At 36.9% G+C, this 13,921-nt stretch overlaps 2 protein-coding genes across 5 annotated transcripts in view; one reads left to right on the top strand and one right to left on the bottom strand.

Moving 5' to 3' along the window:
* DDX10 (DEAD-box helicase 10) overlaps positions 1 to 13,921 on the top strand; it is a 342,707-nt gene that overhangs the window by 229,429 nt on the left and 99,357 nt on the right. For 3 of the 4 annotated variants that reach the window (XM_050758689.1, XM_050758690.1, XM_050758688.1), the window contains one exon: positions 12,122 to 12,241. In XM_050758689.1, coding sequence (XP_050614646.1) covers positions 12,122 to 12,241 — 120 coding nt within the window. Of the gene's footprint in view, positions 1 to 12,121; positions 12,242 to 13,921 lie in introns of those variants that run through there. The other variant, XM_050758691.1, reaches the window with a different exon arrangement.
* On the bottom strand, positions 1,012 to 10,973 carry LOC126935722 (mitochondrial import receptor subunit TOM5 homolog). Its single transcript, XM_050757510.1, has 2 exons — positions 10,931 to 10,973; positions 1,012 to 1,166 (listed from the first exon to the last, which is right to left on the bottom strand). The coding sequence occupies exons 1-2, from the start codon at positions 10,971 to 10,973 to the stop codon at positions 1,012 to 1,014; spliced, it is 198 nt and encodes a 65-aa protein (XP_050613467.1).

Here is a 13,921-nt window from a genome sequence, read left to right on the forward strand (position 1 = left end):
AAGATCACTTAAAAATGAATCATGGATATTTAGTAGTAAATAGTTGTCATTGTTGCTCAATATATCATTGTATTCTTTCATCACATTGTAGATTAGAATTGCAATTTATAAACCACAAGGAAAATAGTAGTGCATGGCCTTATTAATCATGCAGAAAAAAGATTAACATTTACTGGTAGTTTGTCTTAATATAATCAGGACCAATCAAGCCTTGACAAATGAGTAACTTTGATAGGAAATATAGGCAGTCATCTGTAGGACTTTGGAGTAAATATGAATTATCTATAGGATATACACATTTGGAAGCATTTCTAAATGATTTTCTAGATATAATTCATGAAGTGTCAAGATGAAGAGTCAAGTATTTCATATAAATTAATTTCATAATAGCTGTGATTCTTATCAGAAGAGAATTAGGATTGGGGTCTTATAGTTTGAAATAGTATATTTAGTATTTAAAAAGGTTTTTGGATGTGAAAACAATTATTTTTAAAACTAATCAAGCTATGTATAAAGTCTGAAAATCTTTTTTTTTAATTGGTACATTTATTAAAAACATAGATGAATGGTCCTGTGCTTAAATGTCATTGTGGTTGTGTGCTGACTTTCATACAGTGTAACTAAGGGACTGTTCACAAATACACTGTAGATAGAAGTATAAGGGTAAACAGACATAGCTGTCATAGGGACATAATTCCCTTATAATTAATACTTGCCAGAAAATGGAGCGTGACATTGTTTACTATTATTCTAACATTCACAAAAGGCTGAATATCACAGGCCTAAGGGCACACCATGACCATGAGACATCTTTTCGTACTTCCCAAATAGTTTTATATTTTAGCTATGGACCTCAGTTACCAGAGCCAAACTTGTTCTTAACAAGTAGAATTTTTATGTCCATTGAATTGAAGAGTCTCTTACACCTTTCTGGGCCTCTTTATTTGCAGGTGGGAGTAGAAACTCTAACCAAGTTCTTCATATCTGGCAGTCACATGTGATGCCCAATTTTCATATGCTGCCCAATTTCTTTAAGATAAAAGCGGTGACTTGCAGCAGGGCCGCATAGATGAGGAAGCTCTGTAAGGAGGAGATCACATCCACACGCATCTTCCATTTTGTGCCCTCCGGGTCCAACGTCATTGAAAGGCCCTTGATCCGGAACACTCAAGTTCTAACTCATTGGCTTTCAGCTGCCATGCTCTGCTCTCTGAAAATCTTTCATAGTGGGTCATGGATTTAAAGTTGAAAAAAGCGATGGGAGTTTCTCAAATTAGCAATTCTCAAACATTCTTAAATTGATAGAAATTTGAAAGGCAAATATTGAGTCAAATTATGATGCTACAGTCTTCTAAGGCAGTTTGAACAGAAATGAAACTATGCATTGTAGAATATGAACAGAGTCAAATACTTTGAAGTTATATAACCTTGAACAAATTGCTGAATTAAGCTTTAGTTTTCTAATTAAAAATTTGTAGGAACAAGATGTGACTCACAGTTGTTCTGAATGGTAAATGAAGTAGTCCATATGTAGTTTATTCACTAATTCTTATTTCAGTCGTTATTGAATATTTCCTATATGCTGGCCTATCTGTGATACATTGGGGATATAAATAGAATAAAAATGGTCTTAACCCTCTTGGGAATTACAATCTGTTAGGAAAAAGCACAGAAGTAAACAAGTGATTACCACAGGGCTTACTATAATGGGGGTGAGAGTGCACGCAGAGAGTCTGTGTGACAGGCTAATGCAGTAGCCGTTCACTCAAGAAATTACAGTAACAGTTGGGTGGTGGAGGCAGATCTGATTTTCATTTTTCTCTTAATTTCCACATTCTCAAACTTATGCATATGGTCAAGGTTTACTATAGTGTGCCTTCTATTAAATCTTAAAACATAAGATTGATAAATATGGATTTTTTTAGAAGAAAAATCCTATGAGATTTCTTAAACCATTATAAATTATTTCCACAATTCATAATTTATAAGTATTCTTGTTTCATATAATTTTAGTTGATTTCTATTGTGGGCCTTTAATCCTCCTTGTGTCTAGCAAAGGAACAACAGTTTGATTTACTCTTTACTGATTTGGATGCCCTTTATTTCTTTCTCTCATCTCATTGCTCTGGCTAAGACTTCCAGTACTATGTTGAATAGAAGTGGTGAAAGTGGACATCCTTATCTTGTTCCAATCCTCAGGGGGAATGCTTTCAACTTCCCTTGCTACCCTTCCCTTGCATTGCCCACCCTGCTCCCCATCCTCCAGCCAAAACTTCTTCTCCTTTAGTGTTGTGTAATTTTAGGACTATTGCTATAGCAGGTATGTTTGTCTTAGCAAATTAATATTTGTGTAGGAATTCTGAAAAGACAAACTTTGTTTCTGTAATAACATTTTAAGTTGCTGTATTTTCATTGGCTCTTAATTTTAAAATTTCATTTTTATTTGTGGTAGAAGACACATAACATAAAATTTACTATTTTAACCATTTTAAAATGTACAGTTCAGTTGTGTTAAGTATATTCACATTGATGTACAACCAATCTTCAGAACTTTTCATTTTTCAGATCCGAAACTCTGTAGGTGGGTCTTAATTTTAAGACTACAGTTTAATTTTAAGACTTTAGCTCCGTCGCCCAGGCTGGAGTGCAGTGGTGTGATCCTGTCTCGCTGCAACCTGCGCCTCTGGGTTTAAGCAATTCTGTTGTCTCAGCCTTCTGAGTAGCTGGGACTACAGGTGCCTGTCACCATGCCTGGCTAATTTTTGTATTTTTAGTAGAGACGAGGTTTCATGTTGTTGGTCAGGCTGGTCTTGAACTCCTGACGTCAGGTGATCCACCTGCCTTGGCCTCCCAAAGTGCTGGGATTACAGGCGTGAGCCACTGTGCCTGGCTTAGTGGCTTCTTTGTCCACTCATCGATTGGGGGGTGTTTGGGTTGGTTCCATGTTTTTGCAGTTGCAAATTGTGCTGCTATAAGCATGCGTGTGCAAGTATCTTTTTCATGTAATGACTTCTTTTCCTTTGGGTAGATACCTAGTAGTGGGATTGCTGGATAAAATCATCTGGATAAAAAGTACATCAAATGGATCTACTTTTAGTTCTTTAAGAAATCTCCACACTGTTTTCTGTAGTGGTTGTACTAGTTTACATTCCCACCAGCCCTGTAAAAGCGTTCCCTTTTCACTGCATCCATGCCAACATCTATTATTTTTTATTTTTTGATTATGGCCATTGTTGCAGGAGTGAGGTGGTATTGCATTGTGGTTTTGATTTGGATTTCTCTGATAGTTAGTGATGCTGAGCATTTTTCCACATGCTTGTTGGCCATTTGTATATCTTCTTTTGAGAATTAGCTATTCATGTCCTTAACTTTTTGATGGGATTTTTTTTTTCTCGCTGATTTGTTTGAGTTCTTTGTAGATTCTGGATATTAGTCTTTGTCAGATATATAGATTGTGAAGATTTTCTTCCACTCTGTGGGTTGCCTCTTAACTCTGCTGATTTCTTTTGCTGTGCAGAAGCTTTTTAGTGTAATTAAGTCCTATCTATTTATCTTTGTTTTTGTTGCATTTGCTTTTGTTGGTCATAAAGTCTTTACCTAAGCCATGTCTAGAAGGGTTTTTCTGATGTTCTAGAAGCTTTATGGTTTCAGGTCTTAGGTTAAAGTCTCTGATCCATCTTGAGTTGATTTTTGTATAAGGTGACATATGAGAATCCAGTTTCATTCTCCTACATGTGGCTTGCCAGTTTTACCAGCACAATTTGTCGAATAGGGTGTGCTTTCCTCACTTTATGTTTGTTACCTTTGTAAGTACTTGGCTTTATTTCTGGGTTCTCTATTCTGTTTAATTGGTCTATGTGCCTATTTTTATACCAGTGCCATGCTATTTTGGTGAATATGGCCTTATAGTATAGTTTGAAGTTGAATAATGTGGTGCCTCCAGACCTGTTCTTTTTGCTTAGTCTTGCTCTGGCCACACAGGCTCTTTTTTGGTTCCGTATTAATTTTAGGATTTTTTTTTCTAGCTCCATGAATAATTATGGTAGTATTTTGATGGGAAGTGCACTGAATTTGTAGATTGTTTTTGACAGTATGGTCGTTTTCAAAATACTGATTCTACCCATTTATGAGCATGGAATATATTTCCATTTGTTTGTGTCATCTGTGATTTCTTTCAGCAGCACTGTTTTGTAGTTTTCCTTGTGGTTTTTCACATCCTTGGTTAGGTATATTTCTAAGTATTTTATTTTATGTTTTTGCAGCTATTGTGAAAGAGGTTGAGTTTTTGATTTGATTCTTGGCTTGGTCGCTGTTGGTGTATAGCAGTGCTACTGATTTGTGGACTTTAATTTTGTATCCTGAAAATTTGCTGAATTCATTTACCAGTTCTGGGAACTTTTTGGATGAGTCTTTAGGGTTTTCTAGGTATACAATCATATCATCGGCAAACAGCGACAGTTTGATTTACTCCTTACTGATTTGAATGCTCGTTCTTTCTTTCTCTCGTCTCATTGCTCTGGCTAAGACTTCCAGTACTATGTTGAATAGAAGTGGTGAAAGTGGTCATCCTTGTCTTGTTCCAGTTCTCAGGGGGAATGCTTTCAACTTTCTCTGTTTAGTATAATGTTGGCTGTGGATTTGTTGTAGACGGCTTTTATTATGTTAAGGTATGTCCCTTCTATGCTGGCTTTGCTGAGGGTTTTAATCATAAAGAGATGATGGATTTTTGTCAAATGCTTTTTCTGCATCTATTGAGATAATCATGTGATTTTTGTTTTTGGTTCTGTTTATAGTTTATTAAGAAAAGATTTTGTAGATGACTTTAAAACAAAATATCAAATAGTATGTTCTTAATTTATACCATAAAGTTAGAGAATATTTGAATTACTGTAATTCATTTGATTTAGGATGACTGAGGCATTATGCTTTGATAGCAGGTGGGCTTGCTTTTTCTTTTTTAAATCATAAACAAGTTCTATTAGAGTTTGGTTATTTAGCCAATAGAAGTGTGTATACTTAAATATGTTTGGACTTTTGGGAAACAGTGTTTATTAATCTTAAGAAATGCTCTTATCGGGCCGGGCATGGTGGCTCAGGCCTGTAATCCCAGCACTTTGGGATGCCGAGGTGGGCGGATCACGAGGTCAAGAGATTGAGACCATCCTGGCCAACATGGTGAAACCCGATCTCTACAAAAAATAAAAAATTAGCCGGGCGTGGTGGCATGCGCCTGTAGTCCCAGCTACTCGTGAGGCTGAGGCAGGAGAATCGCTTGAACCCGGGAAGTGGGGGTTGCAGTGAGCTGAGATCACCCCACTGCACCCCAGCCTGGTGTCAGAGTGAGACTCTGTCTCAAAAAAGAAAAAGAAAAAAGAAAAAGAAATGCTCTTATCTTTCATAGGAGTGGCTTCAGCTATAATAGGTAATCTTAAAGGTCTCCTCCAGTGTTGACTGTTATTTATTTTGTTGGTTTACTTCACTTTTAGATATAATGGTTTTCATTATAAATTATTAGTTGGCCCAAATGGGAGCAACGTTAAGAAAACATAAAAATTGCATTTCTTTGGACTGTCTTTAATTCTAACTTTTATTTTCCTGTGATTTTTGCTTTTCATTTAAAATGCCATTTTTTAACAATAGTTTTATTTTCTTTTGTAGGATATGTAGTAGTAATGCTTGTATTAAAGTAGCTTTTTTTTCATTGATTATATTTTGAATTTTCTTGTAGCCAGTGTTAGCTAACATGGTCTTTATGATAAGAACCATTATTGGTTTTGTGACTGGTGGTGGTGGCAGTAGTTCTTTTATCTTCCAGATTATTTCTAGTAACTTTCTACACCTATCACAGGACATTGAGAGTAACTATCAATTTTGTATTTTATAATACTTTCCTTTTAGCTGTTTAAAGTCTAGCATACATGTTGTAGAAGAGGTGCAAATATAAATGAAAGTCATGTTTTGATGTTTTACATATTGTCAGCTAATGTTTCACTGTATTTCTTAGGGCTGCTATAAATTTTGTTCTTGTACCGATAATACAAAATCTTGTCAAAAAATATAACTCCTACCTAACAGTAGATATATTTTATATTTTTCTTAATGAATAGAAGTATAAAAAGTATTAACACTTTATTTCTTGTCCAAGAGCCATTTTTTTAAATTCTAAAAAAGTAAAATCTGCATTTTAAGAAGTTAAATTTATTTTTAAAAATTCTTCTAGTTAGAAAACTATAAAGTTTAGTACACACCCAGAAAACATTTACTAAAATTGATTATGTAAAAAATTAAACACGTCACCTTCACAAAAACCAAATCATAGCAAAATAACAAGATTACCTTGTATGGCAAAAGTCTAAATATAAATGATGAGATGTGGAAAACTACTGAAGCATTGTTAACGAATGAAGAGATTTCACAACTTGATAAATTAAATGCCAGGAATTCATTAGAAATACTGGCAGATAATACAAATGGTGCACAGAAAAATAATGCCTTTGAAAAGATGTTCTGTCATACGTAAAATAATACAACTGCAACTTAAAACTTCCCCGAGGTACTCTGTTTCACCTAGTTGACTGGCAACATAAAGCGTAATAATATACTTAGCTGCAGATGCGGTAAATCAATTCCTTATAAATTTTTGGTGGGATTGTAAGTTTGTATAACTTTGGGAGGGTTATTTGGAAATGTATTTCAGAATTTAACTATACATACTCTTTGAGCACTTTCACTTTTAGAAACTTAATCTGGATATATAAAAGCACGTGTAAGAATAGATAAAATCAAGGCTTTTAATTGCGGGAGGTAATTCTTTTAGTAACTTCATGTTTTTCCTTTGTACTTGAATGTGAGTGGAATCTCTCTGGAAGGATACAGAAGCTGCTAACAGCACTTGATCCTTAGGAGAGAAACTGAGGTTGCTGAAGAGGACATGAAAAACAACCTTTTAACTTAAGTACAATTTACAGAATACATGTGCATGTATTACCTGCTAAAGTTAATATTAAAAAGAATGCCGTGGAACTAAGACTGTCTTGTCAGCCATGTGTAAAATACACCATCAGTGGACAGCACAGGTGTTTAGCACATCACTGATGTGCTGGCACTGCCACAGTGTGTTAGTATTTGCCACTCAATTCAAACATCTCTTCCTTGAAAGGAAGTTCCTTGACCTGCTTTCATCACCCGTGACTACCTAGGGTGGTCATATTGATTTATTCCATATATTTTTTCTAAGCTCTTATATTTGTAATTAATGTTTTGTTCTAGTTGTTTAATATCTTTTTCCATAGAGAGAGTTGGGCTCTGTGAAGGCTGGGAGTCCACCCCTCTTGCACTGCTGCATCCTCACTATGTACTATGATGCCTTGGATGGCATTGACATTCACAGCATCTTTGAATGGGTGAAGAATAATTCTAGAGTATCAGAGCAAAGCCAGAGCCTAACAGGAAAATATGATAAACAAGCCTCTTCTCACCCACGTGGGCATTTCTGTTCCTTCTTCCAGTGACTTCCCTAAAACAAACTAAAAGTTTTACTTTTTCAAGGGGGCAGGACACAGAACTCTTTCAGAAACCAATGTAAACCATAGAAGGCAGAGATGCAAATGCTTCTACATTTTGTCATGTAATTTTAGTGGTTTCATGGATTTCCCTAAAGCTCTTCAACTTGACCCACCTCACTTAAGGATCCACTCTGCAGGATTGTTTTTTCTGACCCTTATTCCATTGACAATTTTTGGTAACATTTTTCTGATTTTTTCCCCCGTTGTTTCTAGACTGGGCTATTGTGTTTTATGAACATTTTCAAACGTACAGAAAAGTTGTAAGAAGTAATACTTTTGGACATCCAAACGCCCAGCATTCTACCATTCATATTCTACAGTTAGCCTTTTACCATACTTCTCTCTTTCTTTGCTTTTTTGAAACAGTACCTTGCTCTTTGATCCAAGCTAGATTGCAGTGGGGTGATCACAGCTCACTGTAGTCTTGACCTCCTGGGCTCAAGTGATCCTCCTACCTTAGCCTCTTGAGTAGCTAAGACTATAGGCCTGTGCCACCAACCCTGGCTAATTTTTTTTTTTTTTTTTTTTTTAATTTTTAGTAAAGACAGAGTGCCACCAAGTTGCCCAGACTGGTCCTGAACTCCTGGGCTCAAGAGATTCTCCTGCCTTGGCCTCCCCAAATGCTGGTTACAGGCATTAGGCACCTATCTACCATATTTTCTTTATCACATAACTATCCATCTATCTATCCATCCTTTTTTATTTAGTGCATTTGAGTAACTTGCCAACATCATTACACTTTCCTCCATATACTTCAGCTTGTATGGCATTAACTACAGTTCAATATTGTTTACAGTACTCTTTTTTGAGATAGAAATGTATATACAATAAAATACACAAATCTTACATGTAACATTTGATGAATTTTGACAAATATATACACCTGTGTAACTCAAACTTACCAAGATCTAGACCATTGCCATCACCCCAGAAAGTTTACTCAGGTTCTTTCCTAGTACTTTTTGTTTACTGGTTTATGTGATTATAATTTACTATGTTATGTTTATATTACAATGATCCCTTAAGTTTATACTGTTTGATCAGCATTGCCTCTGTCTTTAGATGAGGTCTGATGAGAGATCCAAGGTCCTTAAGAATTGTCCCAGCCCTAAAACAAAGAAGATGCAGTAGGAGTCAGTAACAAAGTCACCAGCCCTGGTGGTTGTGTTGATGGTGGTCTCTAAGCCTTTGTGAGGAAAAGGAGGTGTAGGAATACTGACTAGGCTGACAGAAGTGGGGGTCTTATTAATCCCTTGTGTTCACAGGGGTCCTACAGGTTATTTTTTAGGTGAACAAGCTTATTAGATGTTTTACTACCGCACAACTTACTCAGTTACTCTCTGAAGTGAGATAAGGAAATGAAGATTATATTAACTGAGGAAGAACAATAGTCACACATCTTAGAATAAGCATAGTGGTGGAGAGAGGGTAGGCACAGCAATTTAGAGCCTTTTGTCACCAGTTGGTGATATTTGTGGAGTCACGGACCCCTGGGAGGTGGAGGAAGTGGAGAATATCCAGTGGGAAGAAGAAATCTAAAACTTAATCTGTTTTCATAGAAGTCTTGTGATGTGTATATAGTGATTATATTACTGGAAGGAGGGCCTTGAGTAAGTTGTCCAGGTTCTTGGCATTTTGAACAAATTGGACAAAATGCACAAAATAACAAAGGAGTGAAACACAGGAAAGAAGCAGCAAAAGCAGGAATTTATTAAGGCGAGAAAGCGCTCTATGGGGTGGAAGTGGGCCTGAGCAAGTGGCTCAAAGTCCTGTTACAAAGTTTTCTGAGTTTTAAGTACTTCTTTTGAGGTTCCTATCAGTTACCCCTTATCTGGATGAAGGATTTGGTCCAAGCCTAATTAAAGGCTGAGGTGAACTGGCACCATGTGCAGGTGAAGGGATGGTCCCTGGTTGGCCGATCCAGGGTATTTTCCTTTCCATCTGAGGTGTGATGGGGGTGGGGGGATTGTAGGGAGCGTAGCCTTTGATCCTTTGTTACTCCATGTTGGGAGATGGGGGTTTTCCTTTTGGTTTAGCTTTAGGAAGTTTGTGTTAATTGGCCTTACAGTCCCTGCCCCCAGACCCAGGTGTTTTCCTTTTGATCCAGCTATGGGAAGTAGGAGAACCGGCCTCAGGTTCCCTGCCTCCAGACCTTGGTGTTTTTCTTGATTCAGCAGGAATTAGCCTTAAGTTTCCTGCCTCCAGACCCTATTCTCCTGCCTCAATTATAGCATACGAAGTGTCTCTGATATAATAAAAGCTACCTCAGAGGCAATTGATCTTTTCATTAGCTTTATATGGGTTGAAGATGGCGGTAACTTATAAAATGATGTAATTTGTAGTCTGAGAAATAAATGTAACTAGATACTATGACTTTCATGTTGAACCGGAAATACAAAGTCATTGTTTTAGTAATACCCATGTAGTAGAACCATCATTGTCAAAACAACTTTCTTGTAGTTAAATCATAATATTTTTGCAGATGCACTAGCAGATTTTCATAACTATGACCATTATCTAAAAATATAATACGTTGATAACTTGGCACAGGCCTTTATTTTAGTGGATTTGTTATTTTTAATTGCCTGGGTTTTTTTTTTTTTTTTTTTTTTTTTTTTTTTGCTTATTTATTTATTGAGACAGAGTCTTGTTCTGTTGCCTAGGCTGGAGTGCACTGGCACAATCTCGGCTCGCTTCAACCTCCACCTCTCAGGTTTAAGTGATTCTCATGCTTCGGCCTCCTGAGTAGCTGGGATTTCAGGGGTGTGCCGCCATGCCCAGCTAATTTTTTTGTATTTTTAGTAGACTCAGGGTTTTGCTGTGTTGGCTGGGCTGGTCTTGAACTCCTGACCTCAAGTGATCTGTCCACCTCTGCCTGCCAAAGTGCTGGGATTATAGGTGTGATTCACTGCACCCGGCCTTGGTGGTTTATTTTTAAGCATTTATGTATTCATCATTGTTAGTATCTCCTACTAAAAGATTTGCCTTTTTTGTGTGTACTTATTACCATAATGTAGCAGTTGTAACCAATGCACTGCTTCCCAAAACTTCTGGTAATTATAGATAATGTTCTAGATTGGTCCCTCCTCTTTTTTCCTTGTGTGATTCCCTATAGTACAGAGTTAAAAATCAATCAACTAGGGAGACTGTAAGTCTGGTATTTTGCAAAGTAAGCCTTTATGCACTTGGCGTGATCTCTCTGTGTAGCACAAAATCAACATGTAAAAGTTGTATTTGAGATTTATTGAGTACTTTTTCATATGTTTTACATTTACTTTTCAATCCTCCCAATAACCGTATGAGATAGATGCTATTGTTGTCTTCAACTTACATCTAAACCCAGAGGTTGGGTAATGGTAACTTACTCTCATATAGCGTATCAGTGATAGAGCTTGAGCTCAAATACATTTTCGTTCTTAACTACTGCACCAAAGACTTCTTATTCTGTCTAATGGAAGCTGCATTGGGTTAAGTACCACCAATAGTAATACTAGCTCTAATTTGAGGAGGATAATCCAAATCCTTAGACACGGGTTGTGTCTTGTCACTTTCTCAAAGCAGGTTATGCTATGACCTCTCCAAGGGTCTCAGAGGGTCCGCTCACCATTCACTTAGCATAAGTAAGCAGTGGCTTTGAATTTTTAGTATCTTGCTATAGTGGTTTTAGGTTGTAAGCTAGGTCCTACTCAACACATCCTGTTAAGTGTTGCCTCCATCTCACCTTTGGACACAGCTTTTTTTTTTTTTTTTTCCTTTGAGACAAAGTCTCGCTCTGTCCCCAGGCTGGAATGCGATGGTGTGATCTTAGCTCACTGCAGCCTCTGCCTCCTGGGTTCAAGTGATTCCCCTGCCTCAGCCTCCTGAGTAGCTGGGATTACAGGTGCCCGCCACTATGCCCAGCTAATTTTTGTATTTTTAGTAGAGGTGGGGTTTCACCATGTTGGCCAGGCTGGTCTCGAACTCATGACCTCAGGTGATCCACTCGCCTCGACCTCCCAAAGTGCTGGGATTACAGGCATGAGCCACCATGCTCGGCCTGGACACAGTTTAATTGTCATCAGATATTTTACTGTGTTCCTATGGTAAATTACTATAATTGGAGGAGGAATGTTGGTTGCAAACAATGTATTGCAATCATTTTGCTTTCCAAGTATACATTTTCCTACTCTAAGAACTTAAGTTTGCAACTTCACATTTTAAGATATGTATGAAATTTTGACTGGAAGATAGCTTTATTTATCTTATGCTCATGTATTACTTTATGTAATTTTTAGTCCTTAAATATTATCAAATAGCACAGTTCTAGTAATAAGAGAAAATGTAAATGTTATTCGTCTACTAGCCCTCCTATTTGTGTTTAAACTTTTAGGTTTTAGGAGGAGTTCATAGTTAATAAGCCAAATAATGTTATTCCTGGACAGTGTTTTTAACGCTTCTCATTAGCCAATGAGTAATAAATGCACCCAGTTTTGAAAAGTATATTGCCAGAGTTGGATTGTTAATGTAGAGCAACCATTTCCCTAATCATCTGTGTTTTTTGTTATGTTCTTACACAGAAGAACGAACCTTCTAAATCCAGCATCAAGAAAAAAGTGACCAAAGTTGCAGAAGCAAAAAAAGTAATGAAGAGAAATTTCAAAGTGAATAAGAAGATAACATTTACTGATGAAGGGGAGGTAAGATTTTAGAAGTATTTCGTTTCTGAGGTACATTTGGAGTATTAGGAGAGATTGGCTCTCTTGCTTACTTACCACTCATTAATGATAGAGTAAATGTTTCTCTACAGCATGCTGGGCCGTTCCTTTCACTGTTACTGTAGGCTGTACATCAGCTCTACTGCTGTGAACAAGGATGCCTTACTGGCAATGAACCGAGATACTTCTTGGTAATACTGACACAGAGTTGATTTTGAACTTTCTAAATTATGTTTTTATTAAAGATAAGGTTTTCTCTTCATGGTATTGAACATTATGTTCTATGGAACAGACATGAGAATACTAATACAGCTACGTACCACAGCTTCTTTTGCTTCACTCAGGCCTCTGCTTTGCACGTCCTCAATTTTAAATGCTGTACTTGTATATATCTTGCTGGGCTGGCTATGGGAGGGAATTCTCTGCTTTATAAAGTAACCTAAGACACAGAGGTGCCTTGTTTAATCTCAACTTTCCCTAAGCCATATTGTAAATACATACCCATAGTATAGGGAAGGGGCTACCACTCACAGATTACTCATGAAAGTTCATGCTATTACATAACTGTTGTCTTCATTTTAAAATGATGAAATAGAGCCAGTATGTCAAGTGACTTACCTGAGGAGTGGTTATAGTAGGTAGGGTCTTTTGAATATCATCTCATGGCCTCATTCTCACCAGCCCAGGTTTTCCTGACTATCCTCATGTAGCACAGAGCACCCTACCTCCATCATAACCTCATTTCTCTCACCTTGCCTCACTTTTCTTCACAGCACTTACTTTATGACTTCAATCTATATTTGACTATTGTCAGTTTCCACTCCATTTCTTCTTGCGAGGAAGGTATTTTGTTGATTTTGTTCACTAGTCTATCCCCAGCACCTAGAAAGATACCTAATGTAATAAACCCTCAGAAAAATTTATTGATTGAATGAAACATCTATTTCAATAAAAGAACAGCTTTTCATATTAACTAATATAGCACATTATATATTCATCGTCACTAACATAAAGACTGCTTAAGCAACCTCTCCCCAATGGAGTATGTTTCCTTTTAATTTTGAAGTTAAAGTTTTGGATGTTATTTTGGGGCATATAAATCACATGAAAAGTAACAAAATAGTGTGTCATTCAAAGGTGGTGGAAGTTGAAGAGGAAGCTTATCTAAATGACAGATAATGAGTCTTTATGAAATTACGAAAAAGAGGTCAGCACCTGAGAAACAGACTAAACTGGAATAGTCATATGACATCTGATGTTCACTGTAAAATGAGATGAGTGCTGTTGGCGTAATGAGGTTCCTTAGTATGCTACTAAGTTTAACTGCACAAATTATGCCACTTAGCTCCAAAACGAATGTAAATCCTCAAGTATAAAATGTTTCAGTGTGTGCTTAGTGCTAATAGGAGATGTTTGTGGATGTGAGCCATACTGAAACTTCTGACTTAATGCTCTGAAAGAAATGCCACTGTTTTTTTTTTTTTCTAGCTCATAGAAGGATAAACTTTTTGCCCTCTGATTGCAGTGGGGATGAGGAGCCAAGTATCATGATATTCATACTATTACAACTGATCCCTCACATTGCCTCTTTAGGGTCAGTGACTGCTAGCATGGCTGCTCAGTGATATTTATCAATCCCATTGGTTGCTAAAGGTTGAGACT

The sequence above is a fragment of the Macaca thibetana genome, chromosome 14 (genome assembly GCF_024542745.1).
Source record: "Macaca thibetana thibetana isolate TM-01 chromosome 14, ASM2454274v1, whole genome shotgun sequence".
Taxonomy (NCBI): Eukaryota; Metazoa; Chordata; class Mammalia; order Primates; family Cercopithecidae; genus Macaca; species Macaca thibetana.

Excerpts from the sequence above, each read along its gene's own strand:
- LOC126935722 (XM_050757510.1), bottom strand. The coding sequence starts at position 10,973 with ATGTATTTGAGCTCAAGCTCTATCACTGATACGCTATATGAGA. Across the intron at positions 1,167-10,930 it reads CACTGATACGCTATATGAGA|TGTTCCGGATCAAGGGCCTT; the intron begins GTAAGTTACCAT and ends TTAGAACTTGAG.